This window comes from Etheostoma cragini, chromosome 20 (assembly GCF_013103735.1).
Source record: "Etheostoma cragini isolate CJK2018 chromosome 20, CSU_Ecrag_1.0, whole genome shotgun sequence".
NCBI classification, from domain to species: domain Eukaryota; kingdom Metazoa; phylum Chordata; class Actinopteri; order Perciformes; family Percidae; genus Etheostoma; species Etheostoma cragini.
This window is the reverse complement of record NC_048426.1, coordinates 5,340,414-5,359,921: the sequence shown is the minus strand read 5'-3', so window position 1 is coordinate 5,359,921 and position 19,508 is coordinate 5,340,414. Positions and strand designations below refer to the sequence as shown.

General features: G+C 42.0%; 1 protein-coding gene and 1 long non-coding RNA gene across 2 annotated transcripts in view; one reads left to right on the top strand and one right to left on the bottom strand.

Moving 5' to 3' along the window:
• LOC117935451 overlaps nt 1-1,532 on the bottom strand; it is a 23,384-nt gene extending 21,852 nt beyond the window's left edge. Inside the window, exon 1 of the long non-coding RNA XR_004654765.1 lies at nt 1,521-1,532. This is a non-coding gene — a long non-coding RNA (uncharacterized LOC117935451). The remainder of the gene's footprint in view (nt 1-1,520) is intronic.
• Nucleotides 1-19,508, top strand: part of trip11 (thyroid hormone receptor interactor 11) — a 25,327-nt gene extending 5,819 nt beyond the window's left edge. The window contains exons 3-21 of the mRNA XM_034857554.1: nt 230-340; nt 1,704-2,006; nt 2,860-2,928; nt 3,934-4,099; nt 4,244-4,570; nt 4,858-4,898; nt 5,015-5,113; nt 5,368-5,571; nt 6,175-9,231; nt 9,560-9,700; nt 9,925-10,118; nt 11,289-11,452; nt 11,599-11,702; nt 12,240-12,339; nt 13,600-13,681; nt 14,324-14,438; nt 16,000-16,122; nt 17,511-17,655; nt 17,992-19,508. Coding sequence (XP_034713445.1) covers nt 230-340; nt 1,704-2,006; nt 2,860-2,928; nt 3,934-4,099; nt 4,244-4,570; nt 4,858-4,898; nt 5,015-5,113; nt 5,368-5,571; nt 6,175-9,231; nt 9,560-9,700; nt 9,925-10,118; nt 11,289-11,452; nt 11,599-11,702; nt 12,240-12,339; nt 13,600-13,681; nt 14,324-14,438; nt 16,000-16,122; nt 17,511-17,655; nt 17,992-18,206 — 5,760 coding nt within the window. The 3' untranslated portion in view covers nt 18,207-19,508. The remainder of the gene's footprint in view (nt 1-229; nt 341-1,703; nt 2,007-2,859; nt 2,929-3,933; nt 4,100-4,243; nt 4,571-4,857; nt 4,899-5,014; nt 5,114-5,367; nt 5,572-6,174; nt 9,232-9,559; nt 9,701-9,924; nt 10,119-11,288; nt 11,453-11,598; nt 11,703-12,239; nt 12,340-13,599; nt 13,682-14,323; nt 14,439-15,999; nt 16,123-17,510; nt 17,656-17,991) is intronic.

Below are 19,508 nucleotides of genomic sequence, written 5' to 3'. Positions count from 1 at the left end.
GGTGGTCACACCAAATATTGATTTGATTTAGATTCCTCTTCTGTTCATTCACGGCATTTTGTTAATTGATGAAAATAACTATTAACACTTTCTTTTTGAAGGCATTCTAAGTTTACAGCATTTTTTCATACGTGCCTAAAACGTACACCGTATAAAAGATAAGGAAAATTATAATTCCCTCCATAATTATTCTGTTACTGACCTCCTCCCTTCTCCGTCTTTGTTGCAGTATGACAGATTAAGAAAGCTCTATGCAGAACTCGAGGAGAAGCTGGAAGCATCGGAGATCCAGATCAAAGGACAGTCTGCGGAGTACAGAAGCCTTCTGCAACAGAAGGATGTATGTACTTTTGTATTGATAATGCAAGCATTTTGATGATGTCTGTTCAAATATATCCTTTTAAGAGAGAAAGGTCAAAGCTGTGTCTTACCCCATATTTACATAACTAAATAACATGTCTAGTTCAACTCAACAGAGCTCAACAGTCCCGCTCTTCCTCCGAGAGACCTTGGGTTCCGAAAGTAAATGTCCCATTCATTGACATCTGGAAAAATCCGTATATAAAGAGTTTTACATCATGCCTTAGGCCAACCAGCTCCCACGTGACTCATAAACATACAACATATCATTTAGAGTGAAAAACGAACAGAAAAAATTCGCCAAAAAGCGTGAGAACAGATCGTGATTCGTGCAGCGTCGTAAATCCTCCTGAAACAGGATTATCTTGAGCATGTGCACAGATTGGATACTGACAGCTCCCCCTTCTAACCAGCATGAGTTCCACCAATCAGAGGCCTCACTGTTGGATTGTTCAGGATTGTGGGTAATTAAGTACTTATCCAAGACACCGCGAATAACAGACATTTATCTCAAAACAAGGTTAGTTCCCCATGAACCTTTGGCATCTATATGAGCATATACAATCGCTTAATCACGTGGTAGGCGGTTTGCAGTCTACCATCAATCGTTACGATTTAATGGCTTATTCTCCAATTGTCAATGGAGAAATTGCATTTTATTGTTACTTCCTGAACCCGCTCTCTTTGAGCTCTATTTAGGACGCATGATACATTGTATCTTTAAATTGTGTTATTTATTGAGGGGCATTCAAATACAAAAAGTCCTGTTGCCCTGAAGATGGCAGAAAGCAAGTTTTAACCATTTAGTAGAGTAGTTTGCTCTACTAATATGTACATGTGGACTTTTGAAGCTGCCAAAAATAAAATAATTCTGTCAGTTGAAAAAGTTTTGTCATGCATACGTATGGCAAATAGAGTTTCTATATGGTTAAATGATTTAATTTGTAATCTAATTTCCAAAACCATCTCTGAAGGTAGTTAGAAGCACATTTAAAAATAGTCTTTTAATCCACACGTAAAACCTTCCTCAATGGAAAAGTCTTTAAAGCTGCTGTAGGTGGAAAGCAAAAATAAATGCCAGAATTTCAATTAGATTGAGACCTCGTCCTGCTTCTCTCCCCCTTCTGTCTGCAAGTGCAGAACAGCCAATAGGATTGCACTCTCTCTAGGTCTCTCTTCCTCTTCCTCTCTCTCTCTCTCTCTCACTCACTCTTAATCTCTGTGCACTTTGTCTCACACAACAAAACCTAAGTCTTGTCAAGACAGAATGTGGCTTTAAAGCTCATGTTAGCTCCTAGATGCTATGTATGAAACGGCCCTAACACTGGTGTGCTTCCTCCCAGGTGGAGATCAGTCATCTGAAAGCTCGGCAGACAGTCCTCCAGGAAGAAGTCCGGACGCTGCAGCAGTCGGCTCAGTCTGCTTCCACGGGCCCCGCCATGCTACCTATCACCACTTCTTCCTCAACCACTACCTCCTCGTCCGCCTCGTCTTACCTTTCGCGGCCCTTAGGGGCCCACCAGGGCTTCCACGGCGATGAAATGGACCTCAGTGACGTCATCTGGTCGCAGCAGGAGATCAACAGGCTGTCAACAGAAGTGGTGCGTCTGGAGGCAGAGGTGGTGCACTGGAGGCGAATGTCTCAGGTAATGACGGAGCAGGAGAGATGGGTCTGGTACAGGGAGTTACACCTGGGTTTTATCATTTAGTTAAAGAAATGGTAATACACCTTCTCACTTCTAACCAGTGTTTTCTCTACCATTGGTATGGGGGACGCCCCACCCTATCTTGTTTATAAAAACCAATGTGTAAACACATCGTCCCTGGATCTACATGTATAATAACTAAGCTTTAAAGGTAAGGAGATACGCTGGCTGCTCAACCCCCCCCCCCCCCCGTTTCTAGCTGTCATGCAAAGCTTAGCTAACTGTCTCCTGTTTGTAGCTTCATATTTACCATACAGATATGAGAGTCGCATCAATCTTTTCATCTAACTCTTGTTAAGAAAACAATGAAACTTATATCTTTAGACTTTTAACTAAATGTCTTTATTTGTACAGTTTTTATTACCAAATGCATTATGGTTGCTACATAGATTCCAGATTTTTATTTGCCATTTGTGCAAACACCTAACAATTCTTGTGCAGGCTCTTTGAGTCAAGTAAAAAGAAAAGCACACCGACTAAAATAGAAAAAGATTGTACAAGGTACATTAAAATAAGACAAAAACACTTTGATATTATACAAAAGATAACATGGAACATGGAACAATGTGCCAGATGCTAAAAGGCTTAGACAATTACAAGAATCCGTTTTACATTTATTTTAGTTCATCTGAATTGTTCTGATTTGGTAAACATCTTTGTGGCACACCAAACATGTTGTAAACACAAATGCTGAGAAACACCAATTAGTATAAAATAAACCAACTTAAACTAAATAAAACTTCATTCTGTTTGTGTTTTGAATGAGATCTTATTATTTTTTATTTTATCACAGGCATCAACGGCAGCAGGAGCTGGTAACGGCGACCAGGGAGAGATTCTCACACTTCAAAGAACTATTAAGGTGAATTTTTCTTTGTTGCAAATTTAAATAATATTTTATGGAAGAATCTTCAACCTTAGGCAGCTATGTTTTTTTTTTTTTATATATATGCAATGGTTTATATGACAACGTGTATGTAAAAGGGGTGCTCATATTACCCTACTAAAGGGCTGGGAAAAATAATCGATTATTGGATGCATCGTAAGTCTCTAGTTATAAATTAATTATCAGCGTTGAGCATATTGAGCAATAATAATTTTTATAATATAAGTAATACTATATATTTTTTTGAACTGCACTGATTTTTATTTTGAAGTTACTGTCTCCAGACATGTACAAATCAGAAAACAGAGTGACTGAAAGAGGACAGGATAATGGACAACAACTTAGAGTTTAGGCAAGAGTGGAGGAAAAAAAACACAAATGATCTAAAGGGAAAAAATAAGTACATATATATACACATGATCTAATAAGACATACATTTAATAATTAGGCAAAACACATGAAGGCTGATGATCTACTTCCACATTACATCTGACCACCTCATGTTTCATGTTCTCCACCTTTAAACTGAGCCTCTGACATGGAAGATCACTGGGAGCATGGGATGACTACAAAATAAAAACCTCAGGAGACAAAATATTTCATTACAACTTGTATGTGACAAATACTGCATATGTTGAAATCTAACAAACAGATTATACATAAATGTGAAAAATCACGCATGGAAATGTACATAAAAAGAATTGTTTTCAATCGAGATGTATCGATAATCGTTTTAAAATGGAATTGTTGGTCTCCGAAATGGAATCAAATCGTGAGGTGCCCAGTGATTTCCACCCCTAGAAGTTCCTCATCGCTCTGTAGAGCTTTTTACCAGTCAGTGTTGTGTTTACAGTTTGTTTAGGATGTCCCCATGTTTGAAAGCTTCAATTGATGCCGGTTTAAATTATTTAAGATAACAATTTCTACAGACGTCATTGACACTGGGACTCTAACCTTGATGTTATTGCTGCTTTGGAACAGGAGCTGCGAGAGGAGATGAGCCGTGAGGTGGATGAACACCAGCATGAACTGGCAGCTCTGCAGGACGCCCAGCGACAGAAGATGGCCGACATCACACGCCGACATAGAGAGGACTTAGCAGAGTACGAGGAAAGGATAGAAGAGCTGGAGGAACAGATTCAGAGTGGTAAGCCTAACTTTTGCATTTGTTATGGTAACTTGGGAAAGAGCTATGAACTCAGAGATTTTACTGAGGAAATCATGGCCTTAAAACCCCCAAAATGTTGAGGTGCACAACACACAAAACGAACCCCGTCCTCCTTCTGTCCAGGTGGTAGTCCATCCTCTTCCCCATCCGATGCCTCCAAGCTGTCGGAATTCCAGAAAACCATGAGGTCCCTGCAGGAAGCAGCAGATCAGCGGGAGAAGCAGCTGGCTGAGCTGTCTGCCAGTCTGGAGGAGGCACAGTTGAAAAAGGCGTCCCTGCAGCAGGAGAGAGATGAGGCCCAGGAAGAAAACACGGGGCTGCTGCAGAACTACACACGTCTGCAGGCCTCAGTCACCGAACTTCAGACTCGAGTACAGGAGCAGGAGGGGAAGTCTCTGCAAAAAGCCCAGCTAGAGCACGAGATCCAAATGTTGAGAACAAATCTTGCAGGTTTACAGTTATTTAACTTATTTTGATTCATGCTGAAAACAGCCACTGAATACTTAACATTGGACAGCTTAATTAAAGCTATTCATTGTTGTCAGAAACTCACTTTGCTAAAGCTGATTGTGCTTCCTTATTTTAATGCGATACTCTTATTCTTTTTTTATTTATTTTTTATTGTAGCAACCTCAAATCAATAGTGCATAGAGGCAGAATTTTGTCATGGATATAAGCCATATTAGGTTTTCCCCTTATGATTAACCTGCATATTGATTTCAATTTCTGCTTTCCAGCTGCAGAAAATGAAATAGAGCGACTGAAAAGCCTGGCTGAGGTAAGTGTAAATATAAATAATGAATCATGTTGAATATTTATGATGTATTTAGTGGTAGATTTTTATGATTAAATCCCCTCGTTTAATGTATTCTCTAACTCTTTTGGTAAAATTAGGAAGAACCAAAGGAAGAGGTTGAGCATGCAGACATCTTAGAACTTAACACCACTATTGCGACGTTGAGAGAAGAAAAGGAAAGTCTAGAACAAGAAAAGGTTTGTATATCTGATGCAGTCTGACTTTTTCCCCCCCACAGTCTTCAACATATCTGTATTAGCTTAATTGATACAATTATTGCATGTGTCTGTATGCACTTTTTTAGAGTAAATGAGTCCCTTGTGATATATATAGAGTAGCAGATTTTGAGTCACTGGTTCCTGATATAATGGTTATAAGAAGGCTATTGGTCTATTGGATTATATACTGTATAAAACAATCCTGAAGTGTAACGCTTTTTGTCTTTTCACAGCTTAATCTGCAAGATAGACTAGAAATGGCAGAGAACCAAATAGTTAGGAATAATGAAACGGTATCTGGTGACCCCGAGTCCCTGGAGGATCTGAAGGCCGAGCTGGAGAGAAAGGCAAAGGCCCTGAGAAACACAGAGGAGGAACGGGACACTCTGATGTCTGAGCTGGAGGAACTAGACCGGCAAAACCAGGAAGCAACACAGGTCTGACTGACCATGGTGGTCCTCGATTAGTTACTAACAATCCTAGTTTTTTTTTAATATAACACTTATAAAACCCTGTAATTACAAAGAGCTTTACAATCAGCAGACTTACGGCAATACAGTGATTCAAGTAATACCAGGTCAGATGAATTAGTTACAATGGACAAAAGTAAAATACCCAAAACACATATATGTACTGTACACCTGCATTTGTACAGTACATTTACATGCACATTACTGTTATGTTATTTTTCTTATGTTCACATGCAGGTCCAAAGGCTACCAAAGTTTTATGTACATAAGACTACAATTGTTTGTTTTTTTCAAACCACTGACATCTGTCACATTGTGGTAATATTAAACTATAAAATGATACACGCCTAATATACTACTTACTTATTTAGCCTACTGACTTTAAAGGCACAATGTTGAGCAAAAAATATCAAAACTAAGCAAAACAAACCCAAGCCAAAACATGAAGAAGTATAACATTTAAAAACGTAAAACTTATAGAAACTCTTCATAACAAAACACCATGAGGAAAATTGAAAAATGTACAGATTTTTACCTTTTGGGTTTTGTTTCTACTTTTCCTGTCTCTAGCACATGATCTCGGTGAAGGAGCAGCTCTCTGGACAGCTGAAGGAGGCCGAGGCAGAATTGACGGAACTGTCTGCACAGCTGAACACAACCAAAGACCAGAAGAGGGCACTGGAGCAAGAGCTGGAGACCCAAAAAGAGAAAACTAGCCAGAGTGCTTTTACCCTCAACGACCTGCACATGGTCAAACAAGAGTTGGAACGGACAGTGGAAGAGCTGAAAGAGAAACTGGGACATGCAGAAGAGCAGAGCAGGGGAGCACAACGAAAAATCACAGAGCAGAGGAAGACTGTTCAGGGGCGAGAGGAGCAATCTTCTGTTGCCAAAGCAGATCTGGATCAGTCAGAGGATAGAGGAACGGAGGCACAGGGAACTAAAGAAAACCTAGCAGGGAAGGAGAGGGAGTTGTTAGACCTTAGGATAGAATTGGACGAGATGAGGAACTCTTTGGAGAAGGCGATGTCTGAGGACTATGAGTTGAAGATGGAGATAAGGAGGTTGAAGGCAGAGAAGGAGCAGGCTCTAGGTAGAGCTGAGGAAGTAACCAAGCAGATGAAGGAGAGCCAGGCAACTCTGAACAGGACAGTGCGGGAGAAGGACACTCGTATTGAAGCTCTAAAGCTGGAGAAAAGTCAGCTAGAGGAGGAATTGGGTCAGACTGAAAGGACGCTAATGGAGCAGGCAAGACAGTACCAGCAGACCATTGAGGAGTTGACTCGAGCCCGCTCCATGGATGCCTCTGCTTTACAGAAGGAGCATGAGCGAGCCATCAAACTCAACCAGGAGAAAGACATGGAGATAGCTCAGCTTAAGAGAGACATGGAGCAAGTGGCGTCCGACCACAGAGACACCAACGAGATGCTTTCCATCACAGTTTCAGGGCAGAAGCAACTGACCGATCTTCTGCAGGAGAAGGATGTCTTCCTGGACACATTGAAACAAAATGCTTCCGATTTGCAGCAGGAGATGGAGAACCGTATTTTTGTCTTGACAAAGGAAGCGGATGCTTTCAAACTGTTCCTGGAGGAGAAGGACAGACAGTTGGGGGGTATGAAGGAGGAGAACAGTCATTTGAAAGAAGAGATTGACCGACTCAGGGATCAGCAGAGCAGGCCTCAACCTCTGACTGAGCCCCGGACCTTAGAGATTATCACAGAGCTAGAGACAGAGATCACACAGCTCAAGTCCTCCAGGAATGGACTAGAAGAGGAGGTCCAGACTCTGAGGAGAACCACGGAGGAGCTCCAGGCCTCTCTTCTTGTGTCGCAGCAGTCCCTACAGGCTCAGCAGACTGAGCTGGACCAGGCTCACGCTCGCCATCAGCAGGTTACACTTAACTACGACAGACTCATCCATGCCAGAGACGAGGAGATAGCTTGCTTGCAGCACACAGTAGATCAGCTTAGTGACAGTGGCGTTCGTGCTGACTTCCCCCTTGTGCAGGGAGAGGTCATCCTGCAGGAGGAGAAGACCCATACTCTGAATCAGGAGAACGGCAACGAGAAACACGACCTGTCTAAGGGCGAAATAGAAAAGCTGGTGAGAGGCATCAAGGAGAAAGAGACTGAGATCAGCCAGCTGAACGAGAAGAACCTCTCGCTGACCAGACAGCTGGATCAGCTGGCGGTGTCTCGCGACGAAGTGGGCAAACTTTCCCAGATGGTCCTGCAGAAGGATCTGGAGATCCAGGCACTCCACGCCAGAGTGTCCATGGTTGGAGGGGGTGGACACAGCCAGGACATCATGTTCCTCCAGCAGCAGCTGCAGGCGTACGCCGTGGAGAGAGAGCAAGTGCTTGCCGTGCTCAACGAGAAGACCAGAGAGAACAGCCAGCTTCGCTCGGACTATCACCGTCTCATGGACATCATGGCAGGGAAGGAGGCGGCGCTGTTGAAGCTTCAGCAGGAGAACCAACGCCTCTCCAACATTAGCGATCCCTCAGGAAGCCAAGAGATGTTCAAGGAGACCATCCAGAACCTGTCCCGCATCATCAGGGAGAAGGACATTGAGATTGACGCGTTGACCCAGAAGTGCCAAACCCTGGTGACTGTCCTGCAGTCTTCAGTGGGGGATTCAAGCTCCGGCTCCGGAGGTGTCAGCAGCAACCAGTTTGAGGAGCTGCTACAGGAGAGGGACACATTGAAGCAGCAGGTGAAGAAGATGGAGGAGTGGAAGCAGCAGGTGATTACCACAGTCAAGAACATGCAGCACGAGTCGGCTCAGCTGCAGGAGGAGCTGATCAAACTGCAGGGTCAAGTCTCGGCCGACAGCGACTGCAGCTCCAAGCTGTCGGTGGACTACGCTGGACTGATCCAGAGCTACGAGCAGAAGGAAAGGAGGCTGGGGAGTCTGAGTCAGGAACTGGCTCAGGTCCAGCAGACCATCACCCAGCTCAGCACCACCAAGGACGTCTTGCTCGGCAAACTGGACAGTGTCACTGTTGTGTCAGGACAGACTCCTGACGTCGTAGCTGCTCAATCTAGTGGCCCTTGGCTCACGGCTGATGCACCAAGCAACCAGGCGTCTCCAACAGCAAACAGTGACAAACCACAAGAAGAAATTCTCCGATTGCGGATTCAGTTGGCTGAGAGGGAGAACATGATAAGGACTCTTAAGGAAAACAACCAGCGGCTCTCGAACTCGGCGTGTGCCACAGAGAGCGAGCAGAGAAGTCAGGCCGAGGATGTTCGGCTGGTCAAAGAGCGGCTGGAAGCCATGCAGAGGTCTGTTAGGGAGAAAGACCTGCTAATCAAAACCAAAAGCGACCAGCTGAGTCACGTCAGCGAGGCACTACGCAACCGTGAGAACGACAACGAGGTGCTGAAGCAGGCGGTGACCAATTTGAAAGAGCGGGCTCTTATTCTAGAAATGGACGTGAGGAAGCTGAAGGAAGAGAATGAGCTGGTAGCTACGCGCTCTCGAGAGAAAGAGTCTGAGTTCAGAGCGCTGCAGGAAACCAACATGCAGGTTTCACTTCTGCTGAGAGAAAAGGAGTTTGAACTGAGTGCAGTGAGTGAGAAGTCTGCAACTGTGGAGAGGATGCTAAAGGACAAAGAGCAGGTCAGTGGGTAACTAAGACTTCAGAATGATTACGTTTGTGTCTCTTTAATTTTATTGTATTGTTATAACTGTATTAGGAACACATTTCAATACTTTAGGTAGTGAGCTAAGCTTTTTTATCTAATAAAATTGAATTTTTTTTGTATATAATCTGTCTTGTATAGCTTAATGCAAGATGCCAACATTTGTTTTGTTGTCAGTTAAAACCTCTTCTGATGAACACATTTATCCAGAAAAGTTGATTTAGACTTGAAACTGTGCTTTTCTTTTGTCTTTGATTATGCAAACAGTTCCATTTGTGATGTACTCTGTTCATGATGTAATGCAGGGTAAGTCTGGTGAGCTGAATCAACTCCTGAATGAACTGAAGTCCATGCAGGAGAAGGCCGTGGCGTTCCAGCAGGAGAGGGATCAGGTGATGATGGCACTCAAACAAAAACAAATGGAGACCACTGCAATACAATCTGAGGTAGGAGGATAGATGATACTCACTCACTCACTCACTCACTAGCCTTTCATTTGAACTGTGATGGCATGATTCTCTGTTTGCTCACTGCTGGGTTTTATCTGCAAAACAAATTCAACTTCATACAATAGGTATAAGTATGTAGAAACAGTTACTGTTCAGGAATCAACGTTACTGTGGTATTATCTTGCTCTACAAATGTAAGGATGTTTCGGTTTCCTTCACAGCTTCAACATGTGAGGGACAAAGAACAGCGTCTTAACTTGGAGCTGGAAAGGCTGCGTAATCACCTCTTGGAGATTGAGGACTCGTACACGAGAGAAGCCCTCGGTGCAGAGGACAGGGAGACGGAACTACGCAGGAGGGTGGCACTGCTGGACGAGAAACTGGCCACGTCCTCGAGTGCTGTGGAGAATGCCAGGTTAGCATAAAAATAAACAAATGTTTATTAAATGGGCGCTATGGAGTTTTGGCCATTTCTTCGCTGTTTGCTTCATTTTTGCTGACCGATTTCTCAAGAGTGGATTTCTCCCCCACCCCCTCCCTACAGCTTGGCAATAGTTTTTTGGCAGCTCCTGTTTGCTTGTGTCTGAATCCTCGCTCAGTCAGTCTGTTGTTTCCTGTTTATCTGTTCCCCCAAAAATTGCTTTCCTAGTTCTGCTTCTTTTTTTCCGGGCCCGGCCACGACGATAGTTTGAAAAACTCCATCGCTACCTTGTTAGCCGGTTCCTGAATGGGCTTATGTGTGCAGTACCAAGATGTAATTTTTTACATCGCGAGATCTGATACCACACGGTAATTCCTGATGCTGAGTCCGGCCCAAAAGTTGCAAGGGTGGTTTTTTTGCTCACAGGCGCTATAGGGGGAGTGAGACGACCACCACCCTTCAACTCGGTGTAGGTATTGTACAATAATAAGTATCATGTTGGCTCTGTGGCAAAGAAATAAGTGATGTAAATGCCCCTACAACTAATAATCGTACAAGATGCATTTAAGCTGCACTAGGCTATCCTTGCACGTTTTGTTTGTACGGTACACTTGTCTTAAATCTAAGTAACTACAAGAGGGAGTTGGATGAGCCATCACCGCAGCAGCGTTAGCACGTAGGCTACTTCAGCAATGCGCGTTCATGACTCAACCAACTCCTTTTTGTATGTTATAGGCTGGAATGCTGTTTGTTTTTGTTGGCTTTTGTGGAGCCTGGGCTGTCTACAGAGACCATGTATTTTACAGTGTGTTCTGGGGACAGGCAGCGAGCCGATAGTGAGGAGATGTCTTTTTACAGTGTGTTCTGGGGACAGGCAGCTAGCAGATAGTGAAGAGGTGCTTGCTGTATGTGACAAAAAATATTCCCTCTACGGCGTATCACAAAATGTAATTCTAATGTTAGACAGATACTATGCAGCCTTTTGCCCCTATATAGAGACTGTTGATACAGATGTGTCCTGAATTATGTTGTGTCTCTGATATTAAGTACTGGATTTCCTAAAGAAATATGAGATATTGTATGAGATCCTTGGTTAACCTGATCAAATTAAGGTAATATAAATAGTAAAGTGATTTTTTCTGCTCTTTGGTCCTCTGGCTCCAGCCAACAGGCCAGCATGCAGGTGGAGTCTCTGCAGGAGCAGCTGAGTGGAGTGGTGAAGCAGAGGGACGAAGCCCTCATCCATCTCAGAACCTCCCAGGAGCAGGTCAACCAGTATGCAGTGTCACTCTCCAACCTGCAGATGGTGCTAGAGCAGTTTCAACAAGGCAAGTCAGCGGCTTCAACATGACGACTCTGGCCGTCTAATAGTGTCTAGTGTTTTGGTTTTACAGTGATGATGAGGGCTGTTTGTGCCTGCAATCTTGCAATGAAATTCCATATAACCTGTAATAATTGTCTCTTCCCCCATTAGAAGAGAAAGCCATGTACTCGGCAGAGCTTGATAGGCACAAGAAAGAGAAGGATGAGTGGAAAAGAAAAGCTCAGAGGCTGGAAGATCAAGCATCCGCCCTTCAGGTAAACCAGCAATCAATAACAGATCAGAGAAGTCATTCCCTTTTATTTATATTATATTAGGGCTTATATAAAGAGTTTCAAGCCAGACAGCTACAAGATGAATCCTGAATGTAAAACACTTGATTCTGTGCACAAAAAGAAACATTTTGAAAAAGGTACAAACTATCATAGACTTGAATGGTACAAGCTCGATCTAGCCGCTTGTGCGAGCACTGTAAATGTTTCCATGGTCACAGAAAGTTGGACCAATCAGAGACGTTACTGTTGCGCATAGGATTGTTGGTAGTGTAGTTTTTCTCCATATGATTGCAAATAAAACATTTTTTTCTGAATACAAGTTTGATTTCATACAGACACAAAGCTTATAAAGGAACAGTAACTTTCATTTCACAACCTCGTAGCTTGTGCTCAGTCTGCCTCAGATGTTTTAGACACGCCTAACAATCTAAATCCTTATGGAGAAAATCGAGGGATTTTGACTTCCGGAATCACACTGACAGTCTATAACTGACGGTGTTCTCCCTCTCCCTCTGTCAGATTAACCTCGATGAAGCCAACGCTGCTCTGGAGTCAGCGTCGCGCCTTACCGATCAGCTTGATCTAAACGAGGAGCAGATTGAAGAGCTGAAAAAACAAGGTGAGCAGCAGCTGAGCTTTTTATTTTCTTTTTTTTTTACTTTACCTGCCAACTCCTGCACGTCTGCTGTAGGAATGGTGGAAGTATCTGACAAAACTTCTCATAAACGTCTGCCTTCTATTTTTACAGCAAAATTAAAGTATCTTCACAAGGTTGCAATAATGTCGGCTTGGTTTAAAGACCACTGTACCACTTTATTTTCAAATGTGTTGCATCTGCCATCCTGCGCTGCCTTTCTCTGGCCCAGGCAGTCTGAGAACATTGACTTCTTTTTCTCTCTCCCAGGCTTATGTTTTAATTTTAGTGTGCCCGTGTCCTTATTATAGTTACAATGCATGTGAAACTGTAGTTGCCTCCTGGGTTATGTTCCCATGTATTATTGTTTGTGTCACCCTCAGCAGATTTCACTCTTATCACTCTCAGGCTTGGTCATTACATCACAGCAAATTCTTAGACTGTTTCTTTTTTTCACCCCTCTCTGCCTGTCCAGACATTGCATTTGTTCAGACACGATATGAAGCCATATATTTGCTTAACAAATCAGTCACCTATGGAACATTTACATTGGATCTATTAATAGTTGGGTAGCCGTGCAAATGTTCTGATACACTGTCTTACTAATGAGAGGATAACGTTGCTATGTGCAACCTTTCCCCGGTTTGTGCCTCTCAAACATTAAAAGCAAAGAATCCAATATTTTGATGAATAAATAGCCGATGACCTTGCAACTCAGAAGCTCACTTAACAAGTCTTAAAGCTTTATTCTCTTACAGCAGTATTTCCAGATTCTTTTAACCATCTGGAGGGGAAAAAAAGTTCGGTCCGCTGCCCAATGTAAAAGATTTTAGCATAGTATTGTCATCAATTATGCTGGTATATATTGACTTTCTAACATTTATATTTTCATCCAAAAAATAGTTAATATTTTGCTTGTGTTGTACAAAAGGAGCAAGGCCAGTTCCAAGTACTTGGTTAGGCAGTATATTCGCAACATGAAACGGTTCGAAGATATTCTGTAGTATATGTATTATATAACCATCCAGATGGTTACAAAATTCTTTGATGCTTCTGAAATACCTTCAGAAGAGCAGTGAGTTGTTAAACTACTTTCTGAGTCAATCAAAGATTGTGGAGTATTTCTTTTTCGTGAGATTGGCCACTTAGTGTTCTGACTTAAACGTTATGAGTAACAGGGACATCATTTTAGAAGATTAAAAAACATTGTGTGTGTGTGTGTGTGTGTCTCTCTCTCTCTCTCAGTGGAAGTGAGACAGGAGATGTTGGAGGAGGCGCAGAGGAAACTGATGAACCTCCTAAACAACACGGAGGGGAAGATAGACAAGTGAGTTAAGTCCTATCTGGGTTAAATCTTACATTTTCATTTTTAGTTGTCTAAATGAGATTATGATTAAGAATACGTATGATTTTCATTATTACTCTTCCATAGTTTCAAGGGATTGTAGAAAGTCACACTGCAGTATAAAAAGATTTTACATACATTTGAATATTTTTCATAACGTATTTTGATCAAACTTGGCTGGACTGGGCATTGAGTACAGTGGGCGGGCCGCCCTGACCCATTACTCATTATGCACCTGGGTCCCGCCTGGAACTGCAGCTAAGAAGGTCTTGTATCTCCAAGTTTGGAGATATTTCATTTTTTAAACAAAATAAGTGTTTCTTTAGCTACGTAAACCATTAAAAAAGCCATTAAATTACTGCAAAAATACATTGTCACAATATTTTAAATAGGGCTTTTTTAACTCGTGAAAAGTTGGACATGGCTGATTTTCACAGGACAGCCACAATGTTGGGAAACCTATGTATTCTCACACTTTGTACAGCGCTTGAATTGCCCTAAATAAAGCTTGTGTTTCTCAGTCTCCCTGGAGAAACACATGTAAACAACAACTGAAATGAACACGTGTATTTGTAATGCAGGCAGCTGCATAGAGCCTTATTACTGATCTTGTTCTGTTTCCAGAGTCCTGATGCGTAACCTGTTCTTGGGATACTTCCACACACCTAAAGCCAAGCGTTCCGATGTGCTGAGGCTCATGGGAAGTGTTCTGGGACTGAGCAGAGAAGATGTTGATAAGGTGAGAGATTCCTTGACTCATATTCAAAGTATTTACTTAATCAATCAGATATTCACATAATCATGTTTTTAGGCAGGAACTGCTATTTATACAAAAAAACTATAACAGTATAATGGCATTAACAGTCATTGAGAAATATTTGTGGCATTGTGCCTTATTGGGAATAAATGAGTGACTCATCACCACACTAATACATTACGTGTATAATAATTTAATTATATAAATTTGTATGTATTTAACAAGTACATGTGCTATTAGTTTATTATCTTTGGTTGGGCCCTTAGTGTCTATAAAACACAACGTACCTACATACTAGAGGTAGGAATCACCAGACAAACTGAACCCACATACACATATAAACAGGAAGATAAAGAGCCTGGTTCTGCTCAAGGTTTCTTCCTGTAAATGGGGAGTTTTTCCTTGCCCTCTTGCCAAATTCTTGCTAATGGGGAAATGTTGTTTCTCTGTAAATTAAAGAGTATGATCTAGACCTGCTGTAGATGAAAAGTGTCCTGAGACTGACTTAAATGACGAACAGTTTTGGCAGGCAAACGCTTGCCGACATTGATAGATAAACAGTTAACAAGACAATTGCTAAACAGAACTTCCAAAATTCTTTCAAAGGCTTTTGACCTTTTACTGAGGCAAGTCCAGTACGTACATAATGTCCCTGTCCCAGGTCACTCTTTAGACAACCGACTTTTGTTTAATTAGTTGAACACGTCCTGCAAAGATAAACAGTCAAGCCTCAAAACTCACTGTTCTTCTGTGACTTTTAACTCCGGCAGCCCCTGAAAATCCTCTGTCCTTAAAACCGAAAGCATTATCTAATCCAGATTGTCTGGCAGGAGCCCTTAGGGACTCCATCCAACTATTCCAGAGTATATTACCCAATACTCTTACAGGAAAACGGAGTGAGTGGGCAAATGCGATTACAACTCCTCAGAAGACCCTTTTTTACTGTGTTGGAGGTTGTTCCATTTCTTTTTTTCATCTCTCCCTCAGCCCCTGTTTATGCTATTTCAATTTTCCACTCAAGTCGTATTTACGGCAGCCAAGTGTCCCACAAAACCAGACGACTTTTCAGGCTCATTGGATCGGCTAGTATCCCCTCTCTGCTGCCTTTTTTTAACCGAAGCTGGGAGCCGTACACTCTATATATGGGGTCTCTCAAACCGAATCCAATTGGGGCAGATAATTAGAGAGTATGAATGACAGTGAATAATAAAGCCATACGTTTTCTCTAGGAGTGTGGATTGTCAGCAAAGAGTCTGTATATAAGCTTAACCAGTGAGTGGATCCACAAAATAATTTTCCAGAAAGTGGTGGCAGGCAGAAAGGAGACCAAGGATAATTAGAACTAAAATAATCTGACTGCGTCTTTTGAAAATAGAAGTAAAACTACTCTATAAAAATAGCCTAAATGAACTGTATGAGACCCTTAACATTTACTGGACCTGCGCATCTTGTACTTCATAAAATGTTAGGTGTCTGTGATGATTTGGAGACTTCCTAGGAATCCAATAGTATTTGTCTGCACTTCCTTACCTCCCATCTGCAGATGTTAGAGGAGGACGGACGGCACGGTGTTACCGGATGGATGTCGAACTGGCTGGGAGGAAGAGGAGCACAAAGTGCCCCAAACACCCCCCCAAGGCCCACCGGTGGCCAAGGGTTCAACACGGTAACGAACGCCTCATTCAGATGTTTTAACATAGAGCACACTGTTTATGTTTTATAGAGTATGCTATACCCTAACACAGCTCTAACTCTGCTTTTTGTTGTATAATGGGCACGGACCAAACTTCCCAGGACTTTATTTCAACATGTTATCACAAGGCAACAGACATGGAACCAGCATAACTTCCCTGCAATTATAGAGAAGCAAAGCAGTCACACGGTCTCTGGTCTCTAGCTTTCCCAGAGTAAAACGAGAAGAAGAAAGCACAATATGCACACCATCAATTTCAAAAAATGATTAGGGAAATTCTAATGAAATGCACAACAATAATCCAGACATAACCTGACACGCCTGCAATTGAGAAGCGAAGTATTTACAATGTCCGGTTTGCATACGTGCTCTCTGTTGCTGTGTAACACAGTCGCACAATACTCCACGGTGGCCAACATGGTCACAAGCAGTGTGTGCAATTCACTTGGATTGCAAGTTACACGGCAGCATTGCCACACACATGCTCTGAAAAACTTTGCATCTATCAAATGTATTAAAAGAAAATGCTCCAAACATGTAAAAGTATCACTACCTTCACTTTAAAACTTAGCATCACCTATACAGCAAGAACACTGAAAGTAAACAAAGGGAAGACAATTAAGTATTTCAAATTCAAGTGCTGTAAAATATCAGTGTATATGTAAGTGTTTCTACTTTCTGTCAGAGAAACATTTCATTTTTATAGAAAGAGCATACAAATTACACATTACAACATATTTACTTCCTTTAAAATATGTTCACTTAAACTTAAACACTTAAACACTTCAAGAAGTAAAAAAAAAAAGGATACATATTACTGTTTATGTGCTTGTTTGTTTTTTAAGATTATTTTTTTGGGCATTTTAGGCCTTTAGTGGATAGGACAGCTGAAGATGTGAAAGGGGAGAGAGAGGGGGAGCGACATGCAGCAAAGGGCCGCAGGCCGGATTCGAACCGGGGCCGGCTGCGTCGAGGAGTAAACCTCTATATATGGGCACCCGCTCTACCAACTGAGCTATCTGGGTGCCCTTCAAATTAAGTCTCAGCAACATACACACTGACCCACAAACCCAGAATTTGAATCTAGCCACTGCAGTATTCATACCCACCTGTGCAGAGATACACAGTTATGGCAGCAGTGTAGCTGGTAGAAAAAACATTCCATTGTTTAACTGGCAATCATGTACTCTGCTATAATGTTCTTGAACAGGACACTGAATCCATACCACAATGCTCTTCTGAAGCTAACTCTTAATTTTTGACTCCTTGTTTTGGTATGGAAAGCAGAATGTCCTCTGGAAATACCTCAGTAATTCAGCAGCAGCACTGTCACACTGTCCTGTCCTTTTTGTTTGTTGCAGTCATTCTCCGAGATGTTTGTAAAGTTCCTGGAGATTGAGTCGACCCCTTCGATGCCCGCACCAAAGCTTCCATTCCAGGACTTCAAGCCTCTAAACGCCCCCCCTCAGGGTAGAACCAGCGGCGCTGCTTCCAGCGGTGCTGCAGGTAAACAACCCTTTTGGGAAACCCGCCGCCAGGATGGTTCTTCCTCTCATGGGCTTAATCAGTCATATAACGACAGGAGGCGTTGGTAGTAGTGGTGGTAGTAGTGGTGGTAGTATTTTTTTTGCACAATAAAATCAAGGCAACAGAAACAACATTTACAAACTGAATCCTACAATCTAAAAGCAACTAAGCATGAAATTAAAAGCATGAATAAGGTTGGCTACATGAAACAACAAGAGCATACAGAAATAAAAGAAAATGGATATAGTTCTTTCTCATGTTTAAAACACATCAAACCTTATTTGTACTGTTATTTGTACACCCCTCTCCTGACAGGAGGCGGAGCCCTCAGCAAGCGGCCCGGCGAGTCCAATCCTTTCCTGGCCCCCCGCTCTGCTGCGGTGCCCCTGCTGGCCGGTTCCAGCTCTGGCGGCTCAGGAGGTCACCTGCTCATGAAGCCCATCTCTGACAACCTGCCCACCTTCACACCTGTGCCCGTCTCAGCTGAGGCCAGTGGTGGAGCTGTGCTCAAAGACCTGTTAAAGCAGTGACCGGTCCCGTAACCAGTGCCGGATAGACATCTTAATTCATCCAACCCAATTGTACACTACGCAGACTGAGATATTTGAGCAGTTCTGCTACTTATTGCTGCTCTTTTTTTTTCTTCTTTTTTTTTTATAAAAATGATCAGAGAATTTATAAAGGCTTAATATTCCCTTTTTTGGGGGGTTTACTAAAACAAAATTAAGTTTTTTAATATTCAGTTTTACTTGCAATTACTGTTATATGAAACACTCTCTCTTAACACATCTGTCTCAACCTTATTTTGGCATTTTGATCCCCAAGTTGAAAATAATCAAAGGGATGAGTGTTTTCAATTCGTGGGTCATTCATACAGTATTACAGAAAGCACGGCTGTTGATTTTCATAGAAGCAGCCCTTTGTAGTATGAGTTAAGCCTTCTTCATCGCACCAGTTCTGAACACAAGTGACCGTGTACACTCACTGTGTGCAGTTGAATCCATGTGGGGTTGAGTCTAATCATCACCTCTGTTTACAAGGAAACATCTCATGCCTTTCAGTTTTCCTCCTTTGACTTGCATTGAACAACTTTTATTTTCTTGTCTTCTGAGTCCTCTTTTTGTGTTTCTTTTCAACATTGCAGTGACTTGTTTCTGATCCAGGACTTGCCTAAAATCTCTGGCAGAAGTAGTCTGCGTAGAGATTTATGTGGTTCAGTCCATCTGTTAAAATCATAAAGACATTTTTGCTAAATCTTGTCTTTTCCAGACGACCAGACTGTGATATGCAACGAGCGTTGTAATTATGGCTGCAATTGCGGATTGTGGTAGATCAGAGGCTTGAGACTGCTCATATGTTAAAGTACTATTATATAGTTATATATATATTATATATATGTAAATGGGTGGCGTTTTTTTCCTATTTATAGGCACTAAGGAATTTTGGAAGATAAGTGCCTGCATTTTTGCTAATTAGATTGTTGTATAATCAGGATTGTAAATGGTTAATATAAATATATATTTACAAAATGTAAAAACTGCACATTTAAAAGGTTTTACCTGAGCAGAGCTGGCCAGTGCATAACTGAGCTGCTCTACTTTTTTGTATAGACATCCATCAGGCGCTGCAGAAGGAATGTTACAGGATTTCTCCAGGTGTATTGATCTAAAAACTGTAAAATTGTAAAATAATTTTTGTAGATGTGAAATCTAAAACTCAGACGTGTCAAAAAGGAGTTGGATTACCTTGAACTTGGATGATCTTTAACCGAGGTTAGTACCTGTGATTGAATTGGAATTTCAAATCTAATAAAGGAACTGCTGCTGACCCTT